This window comes from Syngnathoides biaculeatus, chromosome 4 (assembly GCF_019802595.1).
Source record: "Syngnathoides biaculeatus isolate LvHL_M chromosome 4, ASM1980259v1, whole genome shotgun sequence".
Lineage (NCBI taxonomy): Eukaryota > Metazoa > Chordata > Actinopteri > Syngnathiformes > Syngnathidae > Syngnathoides > Syngnathoides biaculeatus.
This window is the reverse complement of record NC_084643.1, coordinates 1,925,518-1,951,396: the sequence shown is the minus strand read 5'-3', so window position 1 is coordinate 1,951,396 and position 25,879 is coordinate 1,925,518. Positions and strand designations below refer to the sequence as shown.

The 25,879-nt window shown below is 45.5% G+C and overlaps 1 protein-coding gene across 5 annotated transcripts in view; it reads left to right on the top strand.

The window, feature by feature from the left end:
• Positions 1-18,340, top strand: part of lmx1bb (LIM homeobox transcription factor 1, beta b) — a 51,992-nt gene extending 33,652 nt beyond the window's left edge. For all 5 annotated transcript variants that reach the window (XM_061818073.1, XM_061818074.1, XM_061818072.1 and 2 more), the window contains 6 exons: positions 9,630-9,862; positions 13,232-13,410; positions 14,059-14,136; positions 14,511-14,577; positions 16,053-16,214; positions 17,263-18,340. In XM_061818073.1, the coding sequence (XP_061674057.1) occupies positions 9,630-9,862; positions 13,232-13,410; positions 14,059-14,136; positions 14,511-14,577; positions 16,053-16,214; positions 17,263-17,420 (877 nt within the window). In that variant the 3' untranslated portion in view covers positions 17,421-18,340. The remainder of the gene's footprint in view (positions 1-9,629; positions 9,863-13,231; positions 13,411-14,058; positions 14,137-14,510; positions 14,578-16,052; positions 16,215-17,262) is intronic.
• The last annotated feature ends 7,539 nt before the right edge of the window (positions 18,341-25,879 follow it).

The following is a 25,879-nucleotide window of genomic DNA, read 5'->3' as shown; positions in this document are numbered from 1 at the left end:
GAACTTCTTGTCTTCTTTTTCAAATACGAATTAGCGTGAACAAACTAAATTGGAACTTTAATTGGAAGTCTTCTGTAAATTATGAGATTCGGGATGATTTCTCGTCATTTAGATGTACTACGAGTAAATACGATTCAAGTATATTACTTTATGACATTACAATAATTCCGCAATATTTTGCTCTCTCTTGAATTTTGTTTGCCTGATTTTATTCTGCTCGGTAATAATTCCCACTTTATGAGTGGGCCTTCCGCCGTTGCTTCTGTCCATGTGTTTAAAGGTCCTGGTGTGGCCAAAATACGAAAGGCCTCTCATATCGGGGCGCCGGTTTCAACAGCTCTGCCAGCTACACCATCAAAACAAATACGCTGATAAATCAACACCTCTCTTGTGTTGTAAAGGCAGAATTTGTAGAAAGTTGCACGAGGGGGAACCATGTTATAGTCACTTGGAGCGCTATAACATGTGCTAGCCATTAGCCTTATTGTAGCCATCACTCTCCGTGCTCTCCTCGCGCTTTCGGTTCAGAAGCTGCGATTGCTCCCAGTGGCCCGTCAAGCCGGGCCCGGCCCTCAATTGTTAGCTGATGCATATTAGTTTGGAAGAGCAGCACCAACAGAAGAAAAAAACAACAACACTGGTTTACAAAGAACAAAGGTGGTTTATGTTTTTCCAACTCTTTTAGGGGAAATTTGCATCCCTCGATCTGAAAATGTTTCTGCACTTCAAGTAAGGTTTTGATGCTAATTCTATTTACCACATTTTAGGATCCACTACTCCTGTGACCCTCGTAAGGATAAGAGGCTTGGAAAATCCGTCCATTGTCTTCGCCGCTTATCCTCACGAGGGTTGCGGGGAGTGCCAGAGCCTATCCCAGCTGTCAACTGCCAGGAGGCAGGGTACACCCTGAACTGGTTGCCAGCCAATCACAGGGCACATTGAAACAAACAGCCGCGGACACAATCACACCTCAGGGCAATTTAGAGCGTCAAATTAATGTTGCATGCTTTTGGAACATGGGAGGAAACCGGAGTGCCTGGAGAAAACCCACGCAGGCACAGGGAGAACATGCAAACTCCACACAGGGGTTGTGCGGGATTTGAACCCGGGACCTCAGAACTGTGAGGCCAACGCTTTACCAGTGACATAATCGGTTGGTTCTTGCTAATATTTCTCATGTGAGATGGATTTTAAAGAGAAAGCCAAGAGAAAACCTGATAGGAAGTGAAAAATGCAAACACGTGGCTGTATCGTTTTACTTAATTTATTTTGTGACATAATCGGTTGTTTTTTGTTACTATTTCTCATGTGAGATAGATTTTTAAGAGAAAGCCCAGAGAAAACCTGACATGAAGTGAAAAATGCAAACATGTAGCCGTAGTTGGAAACATTGAGCTGAATGAACAGAACCAATGTGATATTTGGATTCAGCACATCAAAATTGTCCTCCATGAAAGGAAAAAATGTACATAATTAATGTTTTTGAGCCGTGTAATCATCACTAAGTGCGTCATAATTGCTGGCATTGTATTTCGAAATATAATCGGTTTGACCTGCATTGGATGATATAATATGATGACGTTCAATTTAAAAATAGTTCGTTTTTTTTTTTTCAAGAAACCTTACAGTAATAATTTCCTCCCGATGATTCCATTGCTGCGACCGTCTTTGTTACGGAGGTGGGGGGGGGGGGGGCTTAAATGTGATGTTGCACACATTTGACATCCTCAGGAACAGCAGCTGTCCAAACAGCATCCTATGCGCCCGTCTGCTTACTCTTCTATTTAGATGTGTACTTAGCCTCCACTGCTGCCCAGTACACTGTCCCTTTCACTCTTGTCAGCTTTGTTCTACCTGTGTGGCTGCAGAGGAGGATTATTTCCACCCTCAGAGAGAGAGAGAGAGAGAGAGAGAGAGAGAGATCCCATTTTCCCCCTCAGACTCATGAGCAAGATACTGTAGACGCGAATGTGAAGCGGCCGATACTGAATGATTGAGTGATACTGCGAGTAAATTCCCAGCACAGAACTTTTGGACCCGCGCACACCTCCTTGCGTAACGCTATCGCGGGACTTGCTCAACGTGCGCAAAGCAGAGAGGCGCTTCCCACTTTGAAGCATGTTGTCACGTGCAAGATGTCGTCTGAAAAGGGAGTCCGCCGGTGTGACATCAGTTGAAAAACGAAGGAAGGTTTCGGATTTCTTTGTGCAGCTGCGCGGTGTCCACGCGCAGATATCGGGCCGAGAGGTCTGATTTGCTGCAGCATTCCTCAATTCGCAGATTGAAAGCGGCCATATTTATTTGTCGCGGGGCAGATGATCCGGAATGTTTTTTTTTTTTTTTTTTGACAGATTCTGTTAAAATGTGACGCAAGGCAGGTGCCGGCATCGAACACGTCTGTCCCTGCGATTATCTAACGCCGTCGAATCGTCTAATTCCTCCCCCCGGCGAGTTCAGGACGGGCAGGGCCCCGTGGCCCGAGCCGAGTGATGAAGACGCGGCACCGCCGGGCCGTTAACGGCGTACACGTCTCCGCTTAATGTGTTTTACTTTTACCTGCTGGGAGTTTAATTAAAAAACAAAGAGCCTCAATTTAAAGGCCATTATTATGCTAATGTCGTAAGCACGGGATGGTGATTAAGCAGCTTTTAGAAGTGACTGCAGCAAACCCTCGGGAGCGGGAGGGTGGCACATTTTATTTGCCTCCATTACTCTCCATGAACGTATAGTCCAAAGAGAAATGCTGATAATGTGAAATAAGGTCAGCCACTCGATTTTTTTTTTTTTTACAGACGCAATAGCATACAATATCATCGTAATTTTGGAGGTGGTTGCATTGATAGGAACCACTGTACGTCGTTTTTTTTTTTTTTTTGAGGGGGGGGGGACAAACCAATATGTCATCACGTTCTTTTGAAAGCTTACATTTCAACTTTCTTTCAGCAAGAAATTACTTTTATATTATTATTTGGATTGATTCTGGTTACTACTTTAGATTATTAGGGTTGACAGTATATAACAGTCATTTTAAAAGTTTAAATCTGAAAGGTTTAATGACCCCCCCCCCCCATCTTTATGGAGTAAAACATCTGAGATTCAAATGTTTCCTTTTTAAGTGCTGCGGATGATCCATTTTCACATTTAAGGATAAAACTGGAATGTTGCTTTCTTTTGCATGCTATCATCAGCTTGTAAAAGGGAAAAAAAAATCCTTGTTCATACAAACTGGAACCATCATGTGGTTTTGCATCTCTTGGACGCCCAAAATAATCTCGTAACAAACATTGCCAAAAATGATAATGTTTTCATGCCTAAATATTAATTCATCTACCTATTTTCTGAGCCGCTTATCCTAACGTGAATTGCGTGTCGCGGGCGTGCCGGACCCTTTCCCAGTTATCTTCGGTCGAGAGGCTGGGTACACCCTGAACTGGTCGGCAGCCAACAAACATTCACATCTTTGGTCAATTTAGACTCTTCACTTAACCTAACATGCATATTTTGGGGAATCCTGGGAGAAAACGGAGAAAACATGTAAACTGCACACAGACAGAGTCGGGATTCGAACCCTGGTCCTCAGAACTGTGAGGCAGACACTATAAACAGTTGTCTATCATGTTGGTTGTCAAAAGATTTTTTTGGGTGGCTTTTTTAAAGTGCAACAAAATTTGTCGGCATGGAAAGTTCCAACTGTAATTTAACTATACATATTCCGACCTATAATCTGCGGCTTTTTTCACATGCTTTCAACCCTGCGGTTTATGCGGTGGTGCAGCTAATTTGTGCATTTTTTTTCTAACGGTCGCCAGGGGGCACTCGAGCTGAAGTGAGACCGGTGGAATATATGTGCCGAGGAAGTGACTTTTACTGGTCTCGCCCAGTTTGCGCTGTGCTAGCATATTACAGCCGTGTCTCAGCGATTTTTACCTTTGTTTTTTTTTTTTTTTTAACCGGCCATGTTAGCACAGCGCTAGTGTTAGTGTTAGCATTAGCATGGTGCTAGCGTTATGATAAAACTCTGTCTACGGTCTTTCCTTGTAAATATCTCGTGTTTCAATGCGGGTTTCAATGTAGGCACTTGCGGCTTTTACACAGCTGCGGCGTATGTACGTACCAAATGGTATTTCCTTTACAAATTTATTGGGTGAGGCTTATAACCAGGTGCGCTCTGTAGGCCGGGAATTGCAGTAATAAGATTCCATACTCTCATTCCATGTTGTGAGTTGCACCGCAACCCCGGGCGTCACCAGCTTGTCCCGAGACCTTGTTCTGACCCGTCGCACAGTCATTACGTCACACCCTCGCATGATTGGCGTGGCCACAGGCCGCCTAGCCAAAACAATCTTAAAAGTAATAGTTTACAGCTGCTGCCGGGATAATCCTCATCCCCTCAGGCTCGCGTGAGACATAAGAGGCCGAGGTGTATTGTTCCCGAAACTGTTTCGCAATTTCTTCGAGTCCCGGTCAGCAAAAATCCGAGCGCGTCGGTCGCACGTGTTGCTAAATGTAGCATGATGATCAAGCGCCGTGAGTGACTTCGCATTCAGCACCCCCCCCCCCTCACTTTGTCACTTTCTTTTCATCATGTCCGGTCCCCCTGATGCTTATCACTGCAGCAGAAGCATTGAACGTAACGTCGGTGGAAGGGAAATCATTGGCAACATGTGGCGAGAGCTTAAGATGTTGTCACACTTTAACTTGCCTGTAATCTGCTCAAAGGGAGAGTGCATAGTTCTCCAGAGTGCCCGTAAAAAAAAAAAAAAGGGGGGGAAGAAGAAGAGCGAGGAGATGCTGAAGTCTCTCAGCTGCACTTGGCCAGCCTGAAGTGTTGTGCAGACAAAATAAGTGCTGCTCCCTCTTGGCCTTGTCTTCCGTACAATAGTTTTTTTTTTTTTTTTGTTACTCTTGGATGTGTCTTTTCGCATTGACTAAAAACCACCACCTGACCACCAGCGTGATAATCTGTCAGAGCCGATGAGCCCGATCACAGATAAATTGAGAAAGAGCAGACAAGGGATTACAGGTATGTGGACACAGGATTAAAAAGAAGGACGTGATGAGTCCTCCGGGAGTCAGCTTTGTGCTGAGATCGGTCTTTTTTTTTTTTTACTCTTCAGTTTATGACTCCGGTGGGGAGGCCGAGGTAAATATTGACGCCTCTCCGCTTGAGATGCGGCCATTGATCCGCAGAGGAGGCGCTCGGCCCTTGATCTGTGCGCTCAGGTGTGGGAGGTGGAAAGTGAAAGGCGCGATGGGAATTGTTGATGCCGGAGGTCCTCCCTGAGACAGTGGGAGTCGAGTTACGCAGAAAGGTTGGACAAGACATGATATCGGAGATGAAAAACAAAAATAAAAACATTTTGTGGCGCTTGCCTTCCTTCCTACTCCAACAGAACTAAATCTACCTCGACATTTTTCCAAACACAAAACAATACAACAGTTCCGAAAGTATAGCAGGGACAATTACGCTGTACTACCCAAAATTCCCACCTTTGCTCTTATACACAACTGTAGGTACTTCTATCTTGTTTTATTTTCCTATGTTACTTTTTGATGACAATGTTCGTTTTAGCATGCTCTTTTATGAGTATGTTTTTTTTTTTACATTTCCCGAGTTTTGAGACTTGTGGGTATCACGTTTGGTGCCAAAAGAGTGTGTCCGTCTTGAGCCAGGCTGGACTACGGCCAAGAGGGGCGTGGCCACTGCTCTGGGCGGTCACACCTGTCGCCGCTCACAGCTGTTTCACATTGGGACTGGAATTAGACTGTTTATTTAAGTTGGAGTTTTTGTCACTGGCGTTTGCCAGTTTGTTGTCCCCTGAGTTAGTGAGTTGCTTTCACTGACAATAGGAATCTCCACCACTGAAAATAGTGTAGTGTTGGGTGATCCTCGTCACAGTGTTTCTGCGTCACCTCAGTTTAGTCCTGTCTCAATTTATGTTGCATCGTCAAGTCCTGGTTCATAGTTTGTCTCCTAGTCATCAGACCTCGCTGTATGTCTTTGGAATCCTGATTAGCCTAGCATTTCTGTACCTCTGCCTTCTCGGACTGCTTACACCTCGGCTTTGAATAAAATTATGCCTAACATCATGTCCTCGTCTTGGAGTCCTGCATTTGGGTCCAACCCCGCACCGGAGGTTCGTGACAGTGTCAAATGTGTGTTGGCATGACAATTAAGGTTCTTGACCGCTTGAAATATTTCACGTATTGCTGTAACATCGACATCCGACTCGTACAATATCGAGTCATCGCTACAAGAGCCACCTGCTCATTTCCTCCCATAAATCGCTTCAACGATCAGCCGTCTGATGGAAATTCTGTCCCGATACATTTGGAGAGTTCGGTCTCTGGGCTGACATCTCTTTCGAAGCGGGACATCCCAGGATGGATTAGGAATCTCGCAAGGTTAGCGCATTTCTGCTTCTTGTCGACGTGAAATCTTTTTTTTTTTTTTTTTAACGTCGTCTGGCCTGCCTCCCCCGGACCTGGAAGCGCTAATCAGGTAATGTTGGGGAGGTTGAATGGCGAGCCTCCCCCCCGGTCAACCTTCACTGCTCACACAGCGGTGTTGTTTTAAAGAGCATTCTTTAGCAGCTGAACTTGGAAAGGTATTAAAGTGGGATTAGGCTCCTCCACAATCCACTGCTTGTGTCATTCAGGGGGTTTGTGTTCTGCTCTCCCCGCTGCCACCTCCCCACTCCTCTTCTGTTTGATTGTGGCGAGCCGCAGGAGTGGGCCCGACGGTGCCTTTCAAAGGAGAGGGGTAGGGTTAAATCTCTAGTCCACTGCTCCCTGCTAATTCTCCTTGTTCCTTAGAGAAGGATTTACTTCTGCTGCCAGCTTCTCAAAGGCCCTCTCTGCCCATCCGAAAAGTCGCCGTTGCCTTCCTGTGGAGGTGTGGTTGCCATAGCGGGGGCGTCACGCATGGCTTTTCCGTCGGAACCCCGCGGAGAATGGCGACCGGGGGCTGAAAACAGGCAGAAAAGTCCGGATTAGAGTCCGGGACAAAGCAGGACAGGAAGATTCCAGAAGGGACGAATAGGAATTACAGCAGCAAAAATAATGCAAAGTGACACTGAGGGGAAATAGAAAAATAATGGCTTACAAGATTAGACTCGGTGCACGGAGGAGAAGAAAGGGAAAGGGGCTGAATGAGAATGTTTTCATCGAGATGAGAAGATTTGAGACAGCGGCTGTAGGTGAATGCAGAATCCTGGACATATCAAAAGCGCGCTAACAAGTCATTTCCTCCACTTTTCTCTCTTTCTTAGCCTAAGCTGTCAATCATTAGCTAAACATTAGCGCTGGGAACTTGACAGATTCATCACTTTGTTCCACTGATCCCAGCATGTAACACATTAATCCTTCTAAAAATGTCAAACCAGTCCTTGAATATTCCCTTCTATCGGGTTGGGACTGTGCTTTGTTTACATTTATTCTGTACTTTATTTTTAATATAAAAAATGTTGCTTTTGTTTTGTTTTGTTTTTGTTTTGTTTTTCTTTTTCTCTCTAGTGGACAAGCACGGCGGTTTGTTTGGAAGACATATCCGTCTTGGCAGGTCACTTAAGACTTTTAGAAATTTGCCAACATTTTTTTTTTTTCCATGGGATTACTCTTGAGATTTTTCCATCAAAGTCAAACAATAACCTTCTTAATTTATTGTAATAAATGAAAGCTTATAGGATTTGATGAACCTTGCTAGAGCTACTTTGCTGCTGTGTGAAGGCTGAAAAGTTAATAATGTATGAACAAGTTTCAAAAGGTCAGTGCAATATGTGCCGTGTGCGTCTGATTATTTGGGTTATAATAGATGGTCTTATTTTATGGAATCATTGTTCAGGTGTAATTAAGGTAACATTGAAATCTCTTTCGGTGAGGAACATGCGATGCAGTCATTTTTTAAATGGCCGCATAAAGACAACAATAGAAAGCGGTCTTTCTGGCCCGCATACAGCTGCTGCTCACACACGTGCGAACTCAGACAAACGCACACACGCCCTATCGGCACTCAATCAGCACCTAGAACCAAATTTCCATAACAAAAGCGCCCTCCTCTCATATTTACACCTTACATTCATCACCAGTGCTCATCCCCGCCCCGAAACAGTGAACGACGTTCAATAGTTCTCCCGTTGCCTCACTGCGTGGCACAATGAAATGGACGTCGACTGCAAATAGATAGGCAGCTGCCAGCTGCCTTCCTGACCGCGGCAAACAAAGAAGCCGTTAATAAATCCAGCTTTATGGCTGGACAACGTCAACCACGCTCCCTGGATCCTCGCTTCATTTTGTACGTGGCTTCTTCCGAAAGGAGCGAGCTCAAATTAAATGACTCTCCGTCTCCAATAAAACAATGCAAACATCTCGCTGGGCGACCACAAAAGACGGCGGCCCCTATCGGATGCCGATTGAGGTGGCGCAGCAGCACGGAGGCGTGAGGTCAGACAGTTAGATCAGATACCACGCCCGGCAGTCGGCGCTGAATCACGGATGCTGATAAGCTATCTGATGCATACAGAATTTAGTGGATATGAAACAAATGTGTTATCTCGCGGCAAAACGTCGATCACAGTCATCCAAGGTTTTGGGTGATTGCTCTTTGATCTGTTGTTTGATGTGTTTTCTGGTTTTTGAGTGTTCCTGGATTTACTTGGTCAGAGTGACACCAAGCACCATCCTTTATGTGGAAGCACCATTTCCGTGACTACCAGATGCACAGCTAACGCAACTAAATGGAATCGCCGCCACCGAACTGGAACACCTTCATTGAAACAAAGCTCCTGCATATGTCCGGCACCAAGCATAATCCTCGCGTCTTCAGAACCTCCACTTTTCAGGAACTAACGCATGCTTAATTGAGCCATTGATATTTAAGTGTCAAACAGAGCAAAACATGTTCAACATGTTGTAAAAATAGTCGACCCACATGTGGACTGGTCCATAATATAGACAATAGAATATTATACAAAGCTGAAATTGGCATTCAGCCTTTTCCGTTTGACCAGCATGGCCTCAGATTTGGGAGTGCTTATTCTCGTCCCAGCTGCTTCAAGCTCAGCTATGGGGCGGACATCATCTGTGACGAGCATAATTCAGTCTGCCAAACCTTTTAACGCCTCGGTCGGATCTTCAAATTTGGTGCATAAAAATTATGAACAGACTCTGTGACCAAGACTACACATTTTTAAATGGAAAAAAATCTGAGATCTTTTCCAGATCCACAAAAAAATGTCATTGGTTCTTCGACTCCCCGATACAAAGTTTCATGGACCCATCGCCAGCCTAATCCTTCAAACTACATAGGCGGCTGGAGCTCAGTAGGTAGAGCAGGTTGTGCAGTTACCCTAAGGTCACTGGTTTGAATCCTGGCTCCATCTGTCGGGATGTCAAAGTGTCCTTGGGCACGCCCCCGAACCCCGATTTACTCCGAGTGGGCCTAGCAGTTGCTTGCATGGCAACAGTCTCCCATTGGTGTGTGAATGTGAGTTGTTACAAAGCGCTCTGGGCACTGGGATGGTTTGATGAAGCGCTATAAAAGTGCAGGCCATTTACACTTGTTGATTCAAATTGTAACCTCATCAACTGATATTTTTGGAGTAAATGTATCCTTTTTTTCACCCCCGCAGATTGTTTGCAACCAAGTGCAGCGGGTGCCTGGAGAAGATCGCCCCGACGGAGTTTGTGATGCGAGCTCTGGAGTGCGTCTACCACCTGAACTGCTTCTGCTGCTGCGTGTGCGACCGCCAGCTCCGAAAGGGCGACGAGTTTGTCTTGAAGGAGGGTCAGCTGCTGTGCAAAGTGGACTACGAGAGGGAGAAGGACCTGCTCAGCTCGGTCAGCCCGGATGACTCAGACTCAGGTCAGCACCCTCTCGCAGTAGGGTGACAACAGCACTGCGGTGCGATGGTCACATGGCACCCAGGCGCCGGCTTTAGCGCGTGCCGCAGCGGCAGCCGCCTCAGAGATGCTAAATGGAGCCAAGCGGAGTTTGCACGCCCTACACACGCTGACTGCAACATTGGGTACATTCACACTGTGCTGCTGGTACCCTCAAGTACAATACCACATATAGTTTAACACATTGTGTTAACTTTATAGGTGTAGGCAATTTTGAGAGTAATTTTTATTTTACAGTGAGAGAATAGGGAGGGTCACCGCTTCGTTCATCATTGGTTGGTTGTTTACCCGTGTTCGGAGGGGCTGTAGACGCAGAATAGCAGCCACGCTTCTGTCAGACTTCTCCCCTGTGGGGCAGCTTTAGCTACACGAGTAGCTCACCACCACTCGGGTGTGACTGTGGCGTGAATGAATAAATAATGCACACAATTGCAATGTGTCTTTTTGTGCGTTGACAAAAAGCTATACAAGTGTTATGGATTATTGTTATTATTATCAAAATTAGCTGGTCACAGTTTGCAGTGGTGTTGAACAGCACAGCTGAGAGGTGTTTTCAATATTTTGTTTGCCTTTTGCTACATAGCACATTACTCTATAACTCTTCATCTTGAATTAATTAAATTCTCAGTGCTGCTATTTTTTTTTTTTTTTACTTTTTTCTGTTTATATAATATAATAATATGAGCGTACAAGCTGTGTGAACACTGCTGCTGTGACACTTAAACTTCCCTCTTGGGATTCATAAAGTATTATTCCTCTCAAGAAAAGTGAAACAAAGATGCGTGTGCACCTTAATTGTGGGTGTGCACCAAAATGGAAAGCATTCTTTCTTTTCTCATGTCAACACCCCCACAAAAATCAGTAGAAGCGCGGTCATAATCAAAACTAACTCGTACTGGTCTTGTTGTAGTTGGTAGTGCAGGTGTAGCTGAAGATCGTAGAGGGAAGTCGTAGAAGAGAAAGCGTGCTTCACCTTTAAACAGCTGCAATTTGGCAGACATCACTTGCCGTTCAAGCTTCCAGCATGACTTGATCTGTTGTTTTTGTAGCTCTCTAATTCGAGCAGGGAGCCCAAGTTTACGATACAGTAGGAAGTGGATCCAGGAGTCAGCCAAGCCCCTCTTTTCTAACGTCTCCATGCGTGGGCCGGCTGTGGTGCTGGAAAGAATTAAATCACTGTATCATGGTGAGTGACAGAGGGATTTGGGGCCGCACTGCCGAAAGCCCGCGTCGCCGCTCTTATCGGCTGGAGTGTTCCTCGCCTTTCGCCTCCTCACACAATGAGGCAAGTGGCCAAGTCGCACTGTTCACCACCATCTGGCTCCCATTTAAACATGCACAAAAGCGGGGAATTTGTCAAATACATCTGTGCCTATGTCAACTTTTGTCAACTTGTGGGAATATTTGCTCTGCCTCATCCTTGCGCGCTCATTGTCCCTGAGTATCGCGCAGGCTTTTGTGCGTGTCTCCAAATTTCAAGATGGAGGAAATGTTGACATGAACAGAGGTTAACCTCACTATGTGCTAAACAAAATGTATATTTGCAGTGGAGAAATGTTGTTGCGTATCGCGAGCAGACGCCGACACATCGTGTGTGCCTCGTATTTAGGTCACTTTTCATTCAAATTCAATTGATGATTTCATGTTAGAACAAACTAAATGATGCCATGTTATTCCATTTATGTCCACAGCAGAGTTTTTTGGGTCGTTTTTTTTTTCCTTGTTGTATTGTGTTCAGAAATTATTTTACCAAATATGCTTTATTTGCCTTGAGGATGCGCGTGGAAAAGTACAGAGAAGGTCAGAAGGAGCTACATTGTGTCTTTGTAGACCAAGAGAAGGCTATGACAGAGTGCCAAGAGTAGAACTGTGGTACTGCATGCACAAGTCCGGTGTGGCGGAGAAATATGTTAGAATAGTACAGGACGTGTATGAGGGCAGCGGAACAGCGGTGAGATGTGCCGTAGATGTGTCAGAAGAATTTAAGGTGGAGATGGGACTGCATCAGGGATTCGCCCTGAGCCCCTTCCTGTTTGCGGTAGTAATGGATAAGCAGACAGATGAGGTTAGACTGGAATCCCCTTGGACTATGATGTTCGCAGATGATATTGTGATCTGCAGTGAAAGCAGGGAAGGGGTGGAGGAACGATTAGAAAGATGGAGGCACGCACTGGAAAGGAGAGGAATAAAGATTAGCCAAAGTAAATCTTAATATATGTGCGTGAATGAGAGGGGCGATGGGGGAAGAGTGACGCTCCAGGGAGAAGAGATGGCGAGAGTGGATGACTTCAAATACTTGGGGTCAACAATACAGAGCAATGGAGAGTGTGGTAAGGAAGTGAAGAAACGGGTCCAATCGGGGTGGAACAGTTGGCGGAAGGTGTCTGGTGTGTTATGTGACAGAAGAGTCTCCGCTTGGATGAAAGGCAAAGTCTATAAAACAGTGGTGAGGCCGGTCATGATGTACAGATTAGAGACGTTGACACTGAAGAAACAACAGGAAGCAGAACGTGAGGTGGCAGAAGTAAAGATGTTGAGGTTCCTGCTCGGAGTGAGCAGTTTGGAAAAGATTAGAAATGAGCTCATTAGAGGGATAGCCAAAGTTGGATGTTTTGGAGACAAGGTGGAGAGAGAGCAGACTTCGATGGTTTGAACATGTCCAGAGGCGTGAGAGTGAGTATATTGGTAGAAGGGTGCTGAGGATGGAGCTCCCAGCTAAAAGAGCAAGAGGAAGACTGAAGAAAAGGTTGATGGATGGGCTGAGGGAGGACATGAAGACTGTGGGTGTTAGTGAGGAAGATGCACGAGATAGGCTTAGATGGAAAAAGATGACACGCTGTGGCGACCCTTATTCGGGACAAGTCGAAAGTAAGAAGAAGAAGAAGAAAGAGATGCTGCTCCTGATGGATTTTTTTTTTTTTTAAGACTTCACCGTACTGTAGGTCAAATATGCATTCCCCATATAGTCGAGCGGTCCCTTTGTTACGCTTTACATTCTTATCAGAGATTGATTTTGTGCAAATCAACTAAAGCTGAGGGCAATACGTCAGAAGTGACACAGTGTCCAGTTCAGTGACGAATGAACATACTTTCCTTTTACATGCACTGCGAGCGCACGCTTTGTGAGCACAATCATGAAGGAGGCAACTTTTTTTTTAAACTAATTGATAACACCACACAAAAAGCACACGTGTCTCCTTTCATTATGGTTTTATGGTGTGTGAGAATCTCCTGCAAGAGGTGAAAACAAAACTATATCTATCAGTAGACTGTAAAAAAAGCAACCTGTCATTTGTTTAAACACATACTGACGATGCGAACCTCTTTGCAGAAAAAAGCGACGACGAAGAATTGGACATCAAGCCGGAGAAAGGAGGCATAGGAGGCCAGGGGAAAGGAGACGACAGCAAGGATCCTAGGAGACCCAAAAGGCCACGGACCATTCTGACCACTCAGCAGAGACGAGCCTTCAAGGCCTCGTTTGAGGTGTCCTCAAAACCTTGCAGGAAGGTTCGTGTCAGCAATGCGTCAATAAACAATGCGGGGAAGCATTTGAGTCACGTCATGACGTTGCGGGAAACGACACATTTTACTCAATGATGGGCAAAGCACAGCCGCTTATAAAAAGGCCACTTGTAACATATCAGTTTACATTTCTGTTGCAGAAAATAAACATCCAATAGTTACTGTGTAATAGAAAATTAATAACAGAAACTCCAGTGAATGAACCAGACCCCTTTTGTTGCCCAACAAGGTGCCTGATGTAAAATAAAAATGTAAAAAAACGCAGTAAGAGTGAATTTACTGTACAACTTGCCGAAGAATGGATCTTTTCTCCCCACTGACTGACCTTGAAAATAGAATAAAACTGTTGTAGAACGTTGTAGAATCAACCACTTCATATCGACGTGACATTTTATGTTTTTGTAATAAGGGATTCCAGTCCAGGGGGCAACAGAAGTTACATCTTGGGCCTTTCAAACACATTCAAAGTTTTGAAACAGCCAGAGGAGAAAGAAAAAAAAAAAAAAAAGATTTCAGGGTTGTGGGGGAAAAAAAAAAAGCAAATGCTGCGACAAACATGTTTTAAACCATGATGGTGTGTGTGTTTTTGTTGTTGTTGTTGTTGGTCACGATATGAAAAATCGCTGTCTTCAGGTGAGGGAGACGTTGGCTGCAGAGACTGGACTCAGTGTTCGAGTGGTCCAGGTGTGGTTCCAGAACCAGAGAGCTAAGGTGGGAGAAACCAAGGCATCCGCCGACGTACAAAACAGCCCTTTTCCATCTTGAATTTACAGGAAGGGCCCAAAGGATAAATCAGCAAAACCACGCGTGTTAAAATTATCACTGCATTCCTTTCCCCGATGCAAAAAGGAAAAGAAATATCACTTGAAGTTGCAAATCTAGCGCACTGATGCACTAAATGTCTCCGCCCTCCCTCGGGCCGATGGCTATCTCTCCAAATCCTTTGATTCTCGACGATGAAATGCACTCTGATACAGATTTGAGGCGGTTCACGCCAGGGTGAAGCGCGAGAAGCGTCCTTTTGGAAATGAAAGAGCGCGTGTTAGTTTTGGGAGTTCCTCACCGCTTTGCCTCTTTCCTTTTAGATGAAGAAGTTGGCCAGACGACAGCAGCAACAGCAAGAACAACAGAATTCCCAGCGACTCGGGCAAGGTAGCGACTGAGATTTCACCCTCAATCGATGCTAAGCTTAGCGACTGACATCCAATAATTGGAGTCAGCAATAAAGTGGAGCATGTGGTTTTTGTTTATCTCCAAAAAAACATGTTCCTTTTTCCAAATCTAGAAGATTTTCCAAATTTCTTCTCTAGGAGCAGCACACTTAAAGGGTGTTGTTTGAAGAGCTATCATGGCAATTATCCCATTGTAATATTTACATAGAAAACATCCATCCATCCATTTTCTTTGCCACTCATCCTCATGAGGGTCACGGGGAGTGCTGGAGGCTATCCCAGCTGTCACCGGGCAGCAGGCGGGGTACACCCTGAACTGGTTGCCAGGCAATCGCAGGGCATATAGAGACAAACAGCCGCACTAAAATTCACACCTAGGGGCAATTTAGAATGGCCCATTAATGTCGCGTGTTTTTGGGATGTGGGAGGAAACCGGAGTGCCTGGAGAAAACCCACGCAGACACGGGGAGAACATGCAAACTTCACACAGGCGGGGCCGGGATTGAACTCGGGTCCTCAGAACTATGAGGCCAACGCTTTACCAGCTGAGGCCACCGTGCCGCCACGTTTGAAACAGCAATTACATTTTGAAGTCACACTACACATACTTTCCGAGGTGATAATCCTTTTCATGACCAAAAATGTATAAATATTGACCTGAAGTTTTACGTTTTAATCATGACTTTATGACAGCAATCTTCCACTTTCTACACGAACATCAAGCCATGATGAGCACATAAAAGAGCGGCACTAAAAAAACACTAAAATATCATTGAAGCACTGAATCGTAAATGATCCTCCATGTGTATTTCTTTGCTGATCCCAATTAGTTTTGATTCCATCCATTTTATTTTGCCGCTTATCCTCACGAGGTTCCGTGGGGAGTGCTCGAGCCTCTCCCAGCTGTCAACGGTCAGGAGGCTGGGTACACCCTGAACTGGTTGCCAGCCAATCGCAGGCCACATGGAGACAGACAACAGTCCCACTCACAATCACACCCAGGGACAATTTAGAGTGTCCAATTAATATTGCATGTTTTTGGGATGTGGGAGGAAACCGGAGTGCAGGTAGAAAACCCACACAGGCACGGGGAGAACATGCAAACACCACACAGGTCGGGCCGGGATTGAACCCGGAACCTCAGAAATGTGAGACCAACACTTTACCAGCTGATCCACCGTGCGGCCCTAGTTTTAATTCAATGTAACGCTAACTTTTTAGATGCACGTGATGCTTCGACACAAAGATATATATAATGCGTGGATAAAAACACATCTAAAAGCAAATCAAAAGCAATTTCATTTCAAATTCCAAAGTGAATGTGGAAAGCGCATAATCGATGAGTCATAAAGATTACCTCCATGTCCCGTTTAGTAGGATCAAGACAACAATTGTTCCCGTCCAAATGGACGTACGCGTCGGTGTGTATGTAACCCCGTGCAAACGTTCTTGCAGAAGTCCTGTCCAATCGGATGGAGGGGATGATGAGCACCTTCACGCCGCTGCCTCCGCCGCAGCAGCAGCTGGTCGCCATGGATCAGAACGGCTACAGCACAGACCCCTTCCAACAGGGGCTCACCCCCCCGCAGATGCCAGGGGACCACATGAACCCGTACGGTGAGCAACCCCCCCCCCTCCCCCCGCGCCATCGTTGTGGAACCTGCCCGGCCGCAGCGACCCGATTGAAGCGTCGGCGACAGAGAACGCAAGCGCACGACGTTTGTTTTTCGGTTGTCGCTGATGACCTTGGCGGCTAAAAACGTGCTCAGTCAACCGGGGAGGGGCGGGGGAGGGGTACTTTAACCCTTTACGGGCAGGGGTTGCCAATTTGCAACAGGTTTAATATGATCAAAAATTTTAAGTCCAGAGTATCATTTTCTGAAAGTATCAGATTTTTTTCTCTGCAAAGAGACGGTCGAGGAGACGGATTGTGATCCAGGCGAAGGCCGCGGGCGCTCATATCTGCCAGCACGTCAGGATGCTGGTGCAACTCCTTGCAGAATTTGCAAAGACATGAAGTTACAAAAGGTTGGCGGGTCTCAGCCCATCAAAGTCTGAATCTGCAGGATGTAACCAGAATAACACTTTTCAGAGTGCTGTCCTCGACAAACCCCAGAGGGACCATTTCCTCAAGTTCATAACGTCCTGATAATTTGCCTCCATTTAGTTCTTCTTGATAGGAAGAACCCAAATCCCCGGTCTCATCACTCTCCTTCGGTTTGGGGAAAAGAACAATATTGGCAAGGCATTAAAAGATACGTCTCACAACGCTGTCCCCATTTTGTGCGCTATCATTAAGATCCAGAGTGTAATAAAGTTAACTATTCCCTCCAGAGAAATAACATGTTGAGCTTTTATGAAAGGCGTAAACAGTTGCTATTAGCCGGCTCTTTTAGGAGGATGCCCCTTGTTTACATGCGCCCCTCACACAGCACAATTGTCCCAGCGAGGGCAGCAAAAAGTCAGCAACGGTTTTCACGATTGCGATGACACCAAAACACGCAATTCCTCACAGTGGCGATTAGGAATTTGAATTTCCCAACGCTGCCATCAGTCGCCGGATTGCGTCGATTTGCACGTTTGTTTCTTCTCGTTGTTTTTTTCCCCTCCGCTCCATGAAATTGCGTGACAGCTTTTTTTTTTTTTGTCTTTTATCCCCGCACAGGTAACGATTCTGCATTCCACGACATAGACAGCGACACGTCTTTAACCAGCCTCAGTGACTGCTTCATGGCGTCGTCGGAAGTCAACTCCATGCAGGCCCGTGTGGGAAACCCCATCGACCGCCTGTACTCCATGCAAAACTCGTATTTTGCATCATGAAAAGACAAGGACGAGAACACACGCCCGCACACCTACACGAACACACACACACACACACAAGCGTAACAGCACAAAATAAACTGCCCATCTCGAGCCGAAGCCCATCGCTCGCCAGTTTGCGGATACGACGCCCGCGTTGGCTTCCTCCAAGATTGCCAAACCACTCGTAAGAAGACAGTCAAGACTCCTGGGACATTTAAAAAAAAAAAAAAAACTACATCCCTCACTGGAGATTCTGTATTCCTCTTTTCTTTGTTCGCTAGTAGATATAAAAGCCGCTGTCACATTCTCAAAAGCGGCAGTGAATTTCTACAGTGCATGATCAGTTATAAACCAAACTTTTCTAATTCACCCCCTCCCGCCCACCCTTCCCCGATTAAGACGTGGTGTTCGGATTGTTTCTCCTTAACACTACGTGCTTTACCATGTTTACCGCTAGCATTTTCATCCCTATGGATAGGTACTAGATATTGTGTTCATAGTAAATAGCTGCAGCATGTCTGCAAGAGTGACTGTACATTTTGTGTATGTTTGAGAGTTTGTGATGAGAAAGAAGTGTTTAGAGGACTTAAAAAAAACACACACAAAAAAAAAAAACGGCAGAGAATATGGTGGACTAGTCAGATCAGTGAAATGTAAATAAATACTTTTCTGAGGCAAATTGGATGTGCATGTTAGAAATGGAAAGCATTCTATTTATTTAACTATAACAGGCTCTTGAAGGTACATATTAAAAATGAAAAGCTTTATTTAAAAGGGAGAACTTTCTTGTCGAGCAATTAGTGAGTTCACAAGTTTCACGACTTACCTGTGATGCCATTTTAATATGAAGATTAACCCCTTTTTTTTTTCTTGGCCCAGCTGTAAATGAGCAATGTGCTATTTATTTCGTACAGACCATAAACTCTTTGTTGTCATTGTCATAGGTGCATTCTCAAAATGTTGCTAATTGACCAAAGTTGACTGGTTTGATGAATAAACAATGTCTTTCTCCTGACGACAAGGGATAAATGGCCTTCTTTAGAGCGCCGCATTCAAAACATTGAACGGCAGCGATGACATTATGGCAAACACAAATTGTCGTATTTCCTCTGTGTCATAATTGCTCGAGGAATCCGGTTCATTTGTGTCTAATGAGGAAGTATAAAAGCATAAGTGCCAGCACAGATTTGCAAAGTGACGGCAGGCTTGCGCGTTCTGCTCTGATCGCGTCCAGACGGGGACGTCAGCGGCCTCCTGATGATCAACTCGACTTTTTGTGGGGCGATGAGCTTTCGTTGCCGTCAACACAAACGGCGCTGTTGCTGAGCACGTTCAGGAAGTAGATGGAAGTTGTGCAATAATGGGGAAAATGATATTTAGTGGGCGGCACGGTTGTGCTGCTGTAGAGCGTGGCTTTTTCCCGGGCATTCCGGTCTCCTCCCACATCCCAAAAGCATGAATTCATTGGAGATTCTAAATTGCCCCTAGGTGTGATTGCGAATCTCCATGTGCCCTGTGATAGGCTGGCAACCAGTTCAGCGTGTCGCCTGCCTCCTTCCCGATAACAGATGGGATTGGCTCCAGCACTACAGCGACCCTCGTGAGGATAAGTGGCTCAAAAAATGGATGAGATTCAGTGGACATTCTCACGGTTCAACACTTGTGGAAGGGCCTGTCTGTGGAATTTAAGAAAAATATATGTATATTTATTTTCCTTTCATTTGTTTTCTAACCTTTAAATGTATTTATTTTATCTTTTACATTTTTATACAATTGGAAAAACGGTAAAGACACGCAAAAGTTCCGACACCCTGGCATATTCATTCATATCACCGGAATAAGCGCATTTACTTTGCGCGTTGCTATTGTGTAAATGCAAAAAGGCTGCTACATCCCGGCTCTTCAGATGACAGATCCCTCAGGTGTATTGCAACAGCATACTGTAATCAGGCTTTCTCCAGTGGCATTAACGGTAAAGAGCTTGACTGCCGAAGAAGGACCATTTGTAAAAGAAGAAGAAGAAAAAAAGAACTCTTTCGACACCACAAAGTATTTGGGTTTATTTTCAAGGAAAAGGCATATTAAGCAATAAGAGAGAAATCTAATATATCCAAAATTGTAATTAGCATCTTTTGAAAACAACCATGAAGCTTCATTTGGGACACATAGCGGAAAAGACATTTTGCCATCAAACATTTGAACAATATTACTTTGCAACATTTTTTTTAACCTTTTGAAAGATGGCAAATAATTCAAACACTTCTGTGAGTAAAATTAATGGAATTTCAACATTAAATTCAAAATGTTATGTCATTACCTTGATTGAAATTAATTGTAAATAATCCATATACACTCTTTATGACCTTTGTTGAGTTAATTAATGGCTATTTGTATTTACCAATACGGTTCTAAATTGTAATAAACTTTACAATTGTGAGGATATCCCAGGAGCCAAAAAATGTTTCAAATTTCTTCATCCATCCATCCATCCATTTTCTGAGCCGCTTATCCTCATGAGGGTGATGGGAGTGCTGGAGCGTATCCCAGCTGTTATCAGGCAGGAGGCAGGGTACACCCTGAACTGGTTGCCAGCCAATCGCTGGGCACATTGGGACAGACAATAGTCGCACTCGCAATCACACCTATGGGCAATTTAGAGTCCCCAATTAATGCAAGATTTTGGGATGTGGGAAGAAACGGAAGTCCCCGGAGAACGCCCACACAGGCACGAGCAGAACATGGAAACTCCACACAGGCAGGGCCGGGATTTGAACCCCGGTGTGAAGCCAACGCTCTATTGCTGTTCCACCGTGCCGCCGTTAAAAGTTTCCAATTCAATGAAATACGAAAATTGAAAAAGAAACTGTATTACTATTGGAGTTCCTTAATATGTCTTGTGATTATTCATATCAGCAGTACCAAGTCATATTATTTTCCCAAAATCCATAAGTGTAACCGAGCTGATATCTAAAAAAAATCCATTTACTAAAGTTGTTGCTTGTGACAGCAAAAAATCGATTTGCTAAAGTCGTTGCCTGTGATAGCGACAGGCCGCGCACTCACGTAACATGCTAACCACAACGAATGAGCTCATAATCAACAAGAAGAATCTTGCAACTCCTGTAAAAGCTGCAAGATGGAGCACCTCGCCCAGGTCCTCGGGCTTCCTGCGGCGGCCGCTTTCAAGCGAGCGCCACGTGCACGCGTGCTGGGCTGCGGTCGTGGCCGCTCGCTCAAACGCATTCCCGAAACGCTGCAGGAATGCGGTCTGCTCTTTCGCCGCGCGCTATGTTCTCAGCGTACTGGGAAAGGTTGAGCCGACGTGTCGTCGACGCTTCGAAGGCTTCTTGTGAAATGTCCTCGCATGGAACACCTCAGGTGACACCGATGCCCACAGGCAGAGGGCGAGCCCTGTCAGCAGCGCTGGCATTTAGCCAAGCGCCAACTCTTTGTACTTTGCAAGACTCAGCCAGAGAAGTTTTTGATCTGCCTTTTTATATTTCTGATGGAAGCAGAAAACGTTTATACTTTCTACACCTAACGTGGTCAGAGTATTGTTGGCCTCTCCAACGTGGAAAACAAAGCACCGCAGCTCCACGCTTTCATGGCAATGGCATCAGCTTTAAAATTGAAGAGAATTCTTTGATGTTTTCCGCTCCGATGATTTGGTTTATTGCCAGCCTAAAAATCACAATCTTCTTCTTTTCCTTTCGGCATGTTCAGTTAGGGGTCGCCACAGCGTGTCATCTTTTTCCATCTTAGCCTATCTCGTGCCTCTTCCTCTCTAACCCCAACTGCCCTCATGTCTTTCCTCACCACATCCATAAACCTTTTCTTTGGTCTTCCTCTCGTTCGTTTCCCTGGAAGCTCCATCCTCAGCACCCTTCTACCAACAGACTCACTCTCTCGCCTCTGGACATGTCCAAACCATCGAAGTCTGCTCTCTCTAACCTTGTCTCCAAAACATCCAACTTTGACTGTCCCCCTAATGAGCTCATTTCACTCCGATCGAGAACCTCAACATGTTTCTGCGACCTCCAGTTCTGCTTCCTGTGGTTTTTTCAGTCCCACCGTCTCTAATCTGTACATCATGGCCGACTTCAGCAGTGTTTTATAAACTTTGCCCTTCATCCTAGCGGAGACTCTTCTGTCGCATAGAACACCAGACACCTTTCGCCAACTGTTCCACCCCGCTTGAACCCGTTTCTTCACTTCTTCACCACGGTCTCCATTCCTCTCTATTGTTGACCCCAAATATTTGAAGTCATCCACCCTCGCTATCTCTTCTCCCTGAAGCGTCACTCCTCATCCTCCGCCCCTCACATTCATGCACATATATTCTGTGTTACTTCAGTGTTGGAAAACATGAAGTAAAGGTCATTTCATTTCATGTTTTTCTCAGTTGAATTTCTCTGATTCTGTTTAGCAGGCCTTGATGCGCCCACAACGCGACCGAGCGGCGTCAGCCTTGTGGGTTTCGCTGCCTTGCTCACTGACAAAGGACGCGAGACGAGACGTCGTAGTCGTAACTTTTGCGTACATTGTGACGTAAAAATTGACCTGAAGAGTGCGCTGAATTGCTCCACTGTATGCGCTCCATATCCATTGAAGCTGTTTTTCCCCTCCCTCAGCTTCCATTGTGACAAAAACTGCGGCCAATGAGTGACGGCAATCAACGTCATTGCCTGTTGCCCGGGTGTGAATCGACCAAAGAAGCCTCTCGGAGGTTGAGGTAAGTGCGCTCTCAATATGAAAACAGTGGAGCTGAAACCTGACCTGAAGCCTCAGACCCCACGAACACACAAACTCCCGGAGAGTCAAGAGCCGCCCTTCACTAAACGCTTCGCACGTTTACTCTTCTGCTGTCTTGGAACCACATAGGAAATGAGCCGAGTGGCAATATTTTCACTAGATAGCCCAAATCCTGAAATGTTCTGCCCCAAACACAATTAGTGGTCTGTGGTCCATTTGCACTCTGCCTTGTGGGATTCTCTTACAAGACATCCATGGAAAACTGGTGCCTGGTGATTTGTTATTATTGCAAAGGTCATTTCATGGCAGCCGCCGCACCGGCAAGACGACAAAACAAGCGACGCTTCCATGCGTCAAATGTCTTCAAACAGTATTTGGGATTCACCCGACCAACAGAGTTAGTGGCACCGGACTTTCTCGGGGCAATTTTTCAGCTTTACAATGACTGCAAATAGCACTAGCCGAAAATATATTTTTCAAGCTAGAGGGAGTCAAAAGGTTCCCTGATTTCAGCGGGTTCACAGGAGTTCACATGCAGTGAGTGAGTCCCCAGTGGGAGCTTTTGGGGCTGTTTTCATTGGGCATTTTCCACGCTGTGCGCTTAATTGTTAAAGGGAGACGTTTAACCAGCGGCTGACACATATTGCCGGGGCCTTGAGGGCTCGTGCGTGATGGCACGACAGGCGATAGTTTGCTTTTGACCACAAACGGGACTTTTTAAGCTTTGTCCGAGGTAGCCTGCAGTCCAAAACGCCGCTGCCTCCGCATGAGGCACTGTTTGTATGATATAACGTAGACCGGGAAACACAGGTTCATCCGGAACATGAGCCCGTTTGGACTTTGTAATGAAAAAAGAAATCTTGCACAAAGTGAAAATAAAGGAGGCGCATTCCACGATTTATCCCTCCATGCCGAGGCGCAAGAGACCATTTGAACTTCTTCGTAGACTTTTATTTGCTACGCTGCCGTGTTTTAACCTCTCGCCTCCTTCCCTGGCCTGAGAAAAAATGCTGTGGGATTCACCTCTCAGTGCCCAGGGTGCAGAGAGAGAGCCCTGGATAGCGGCTCAGTAATCCCCCTCACTATTGGAGCCCATCTGTTTTGCTTTTCATTTTTCTGCATTATTAGCGCTTATTGGTACATGGTCCGGGAATGCAGCCGGCGTGTTTGAAGTGGAGGCGGAAGGTGATGCCAGGGGCATGAGTTGAAGGAATGATGACCTTAGGGTCTAACACAGGCCAACGCTTCTAACCTCTAGGAGCCTTTCTTGATGCTGGAATCCAAGTCCCGCCCTTTCGCCAGGCTTACAATCCCTTGACTTTCCCAATTATTCTGGAACTTTGAGAACCAAGCTAAACCTTCTCTCCCCTCAAACTACAGTACAGTAGTGCATAACTTTTGAAAAATGGAGGAGAAAACGAAGTACTGCACTGTGCTCAGAATGTTTGACCCAGTGCTAGAAAAATACTGTCATGCCGTTGCATTATGCAAAGTTGCGGGTATGAATATTTGATTTACCACAGACCGCTCCCGTAGAGTTCCACCTGCACTCCAGTTACCTTTCACCATTCAGTTATTTGCATCTCTGCGTGAAGTATGGAGGTGCGTGCAAGGACACCAGCGAAAGGCGGCTACCCGTTCACAAGAATTTAGAGTGCAGTTTAGGTTACTACGGAGCCCCTAAGGGGACATTGAAAAATAAAAACAACTAATTGGTTTCTCATTGTAATGAGAAACCTTCTCATTGTAATGAGAAACTTTCTCACTGCAATGAGTAACTTACTCATTGTAATGAGTAACTCTCTCATTACAATGAGAAACCAGTTAGGTTTTTTTTTTTCAATGTCCCTTTTGTGGCTCTGTAGGTTATAAATGTCTATAATAAGGATCCGCCTTTATGTGTTAAGTCCTCTTCCTTAAACATTTTTTTTTTTTTTTTACATAAAAAGGAATGACTTCAGAGCAAAGTTGCTGTCAGCAGAAACTCTTCCAAACATTAACTCGTAGGATGGGGGATACCGAAAAAGGACAAGGCGCGCCCTCAGCTCTACGCTTGAGCCCTGCAAGTTTTGACAGAAGTCACCTGTGAGGCCCATCAATCACCGTCAGTGAAAGCGTGGACAGTAAATCTGTAAGTCAACAGCCGAGTCGAAGTGGTAGAATTCTGGACTTGGCCCACTTCCCATCACGTTCGCCCGGCTCTTACAATGTTCCCTTGATGAGTGCGACGCGAGGTGGTACTCTCTCGTGAGCATCTCAGATTTATGGGACACATTACTAAAAATAAAGCTTGACCCCTTTCCTTAAGGTCGTGGGTTACATGTCATCTGTCGCGTTGCCGTGTTCATTTGTTTCTATAAATTCCAATCAGTCGAAAGAATTCCATGCAGACCATTTTAAAGCTCTAAATCTTCCAAGTGCCGCATTGGCTATCGATGTTGTACTTAGAATGGACCGATTGCTCTGAGATCATTTAATGACCTTTGTGTCACATTTGACCCCCGCCATGACCCGGCCCAACATGATAATTACAGTATATTTTTTTAAAGACAGGGGTCGGTGCTACCCAGCTCTGAGTGACCTTTCGAATTGTAGCGTGCAGCAGCCTCATCATCAGTTCATCAGGACGATTCATAATCCATAATCTTCCATATGAATATCATCTGTCAGCCTCCCAGTGCCTCTCCGGTCCAATTCCCCCGAGAGACGAAGCCCCTCGAATGGCGCTTTGATTTGAAGCCCATTGATTAGCCTCATGCTCCCCTCCAGTTAACAGCAAACAATCCTTCTTTGTGCACAGCCTGGCCTTTTAGTGTGTTTTTGACAGTTTTATTATGAGCGGCCCAAATAAAGTGCACCCGAACAGGGCTCTACTGGTGAGCGCCCCAAAAGGTTAGTAAATTTCACCATATGGATTTTTGGTGTCTGGCCCAAATGTCATGGTTTAATTATTAACTGTGGGGTAATTTGGCAAGAGATTTGCTCTTTTACAATATTGCAGTTGGTGGTGAGGCTCAGCGTCAAAAGTGCGAGGAAGGCCTTTGTCCCTCTTGCACGTTTAATGAAATGTTCGGCGTCGTAAAGACAGCGATGACCTTTAAACTCATACCTTTGGACAACATGTTGTCGCTTTGAAGAACCAATTGATAATATGCTGAAACTAGATATATATATAACTTCTTAAAATCTTCTTCTGAATTGATTGCTATTTTTAATTATTTTGAATGACCGCTTAGCATTATCATTGAATGTCTGCATTCTAATTCAACATTAGAAGGAGTCACGAACAGCCAAGGTCATGACCTCCCGGAGCGACCGTTATGAGTACACGTTTATTCCGCCACCGCCTGCGAACACAGACACGCACTGTGATGTTTTTGAAAGGAGTAATATCTCGCCTAATCCCTTCCCCGGCTCGTCCTCGGCCCCAGCCGACGCGTTTCTTTCTGCTGTGAGAATCAGCACGCTCGGCTCCTCGCCGAGCTCGAGTTACCGCCAGCCCAAGTCAGACCTCCGCGGCGGGTGCGTTCGAACACGGCTCCCGGAGGTTTCTTCCCCTCGACCGACCGGCTCCCGGGATGGCGCGGCGGCGGTGTACGAGCTCACGCGTTCATCGGCCCAGCCTCCGCGTGTGTCATGGCGCCTCACTCGAGCTTCTCTGTTGACGTCTGCTGCTGACAAGCCAGACGTGACGCCGCACGGCGTTGAGCGCCGCACTGCCCTTG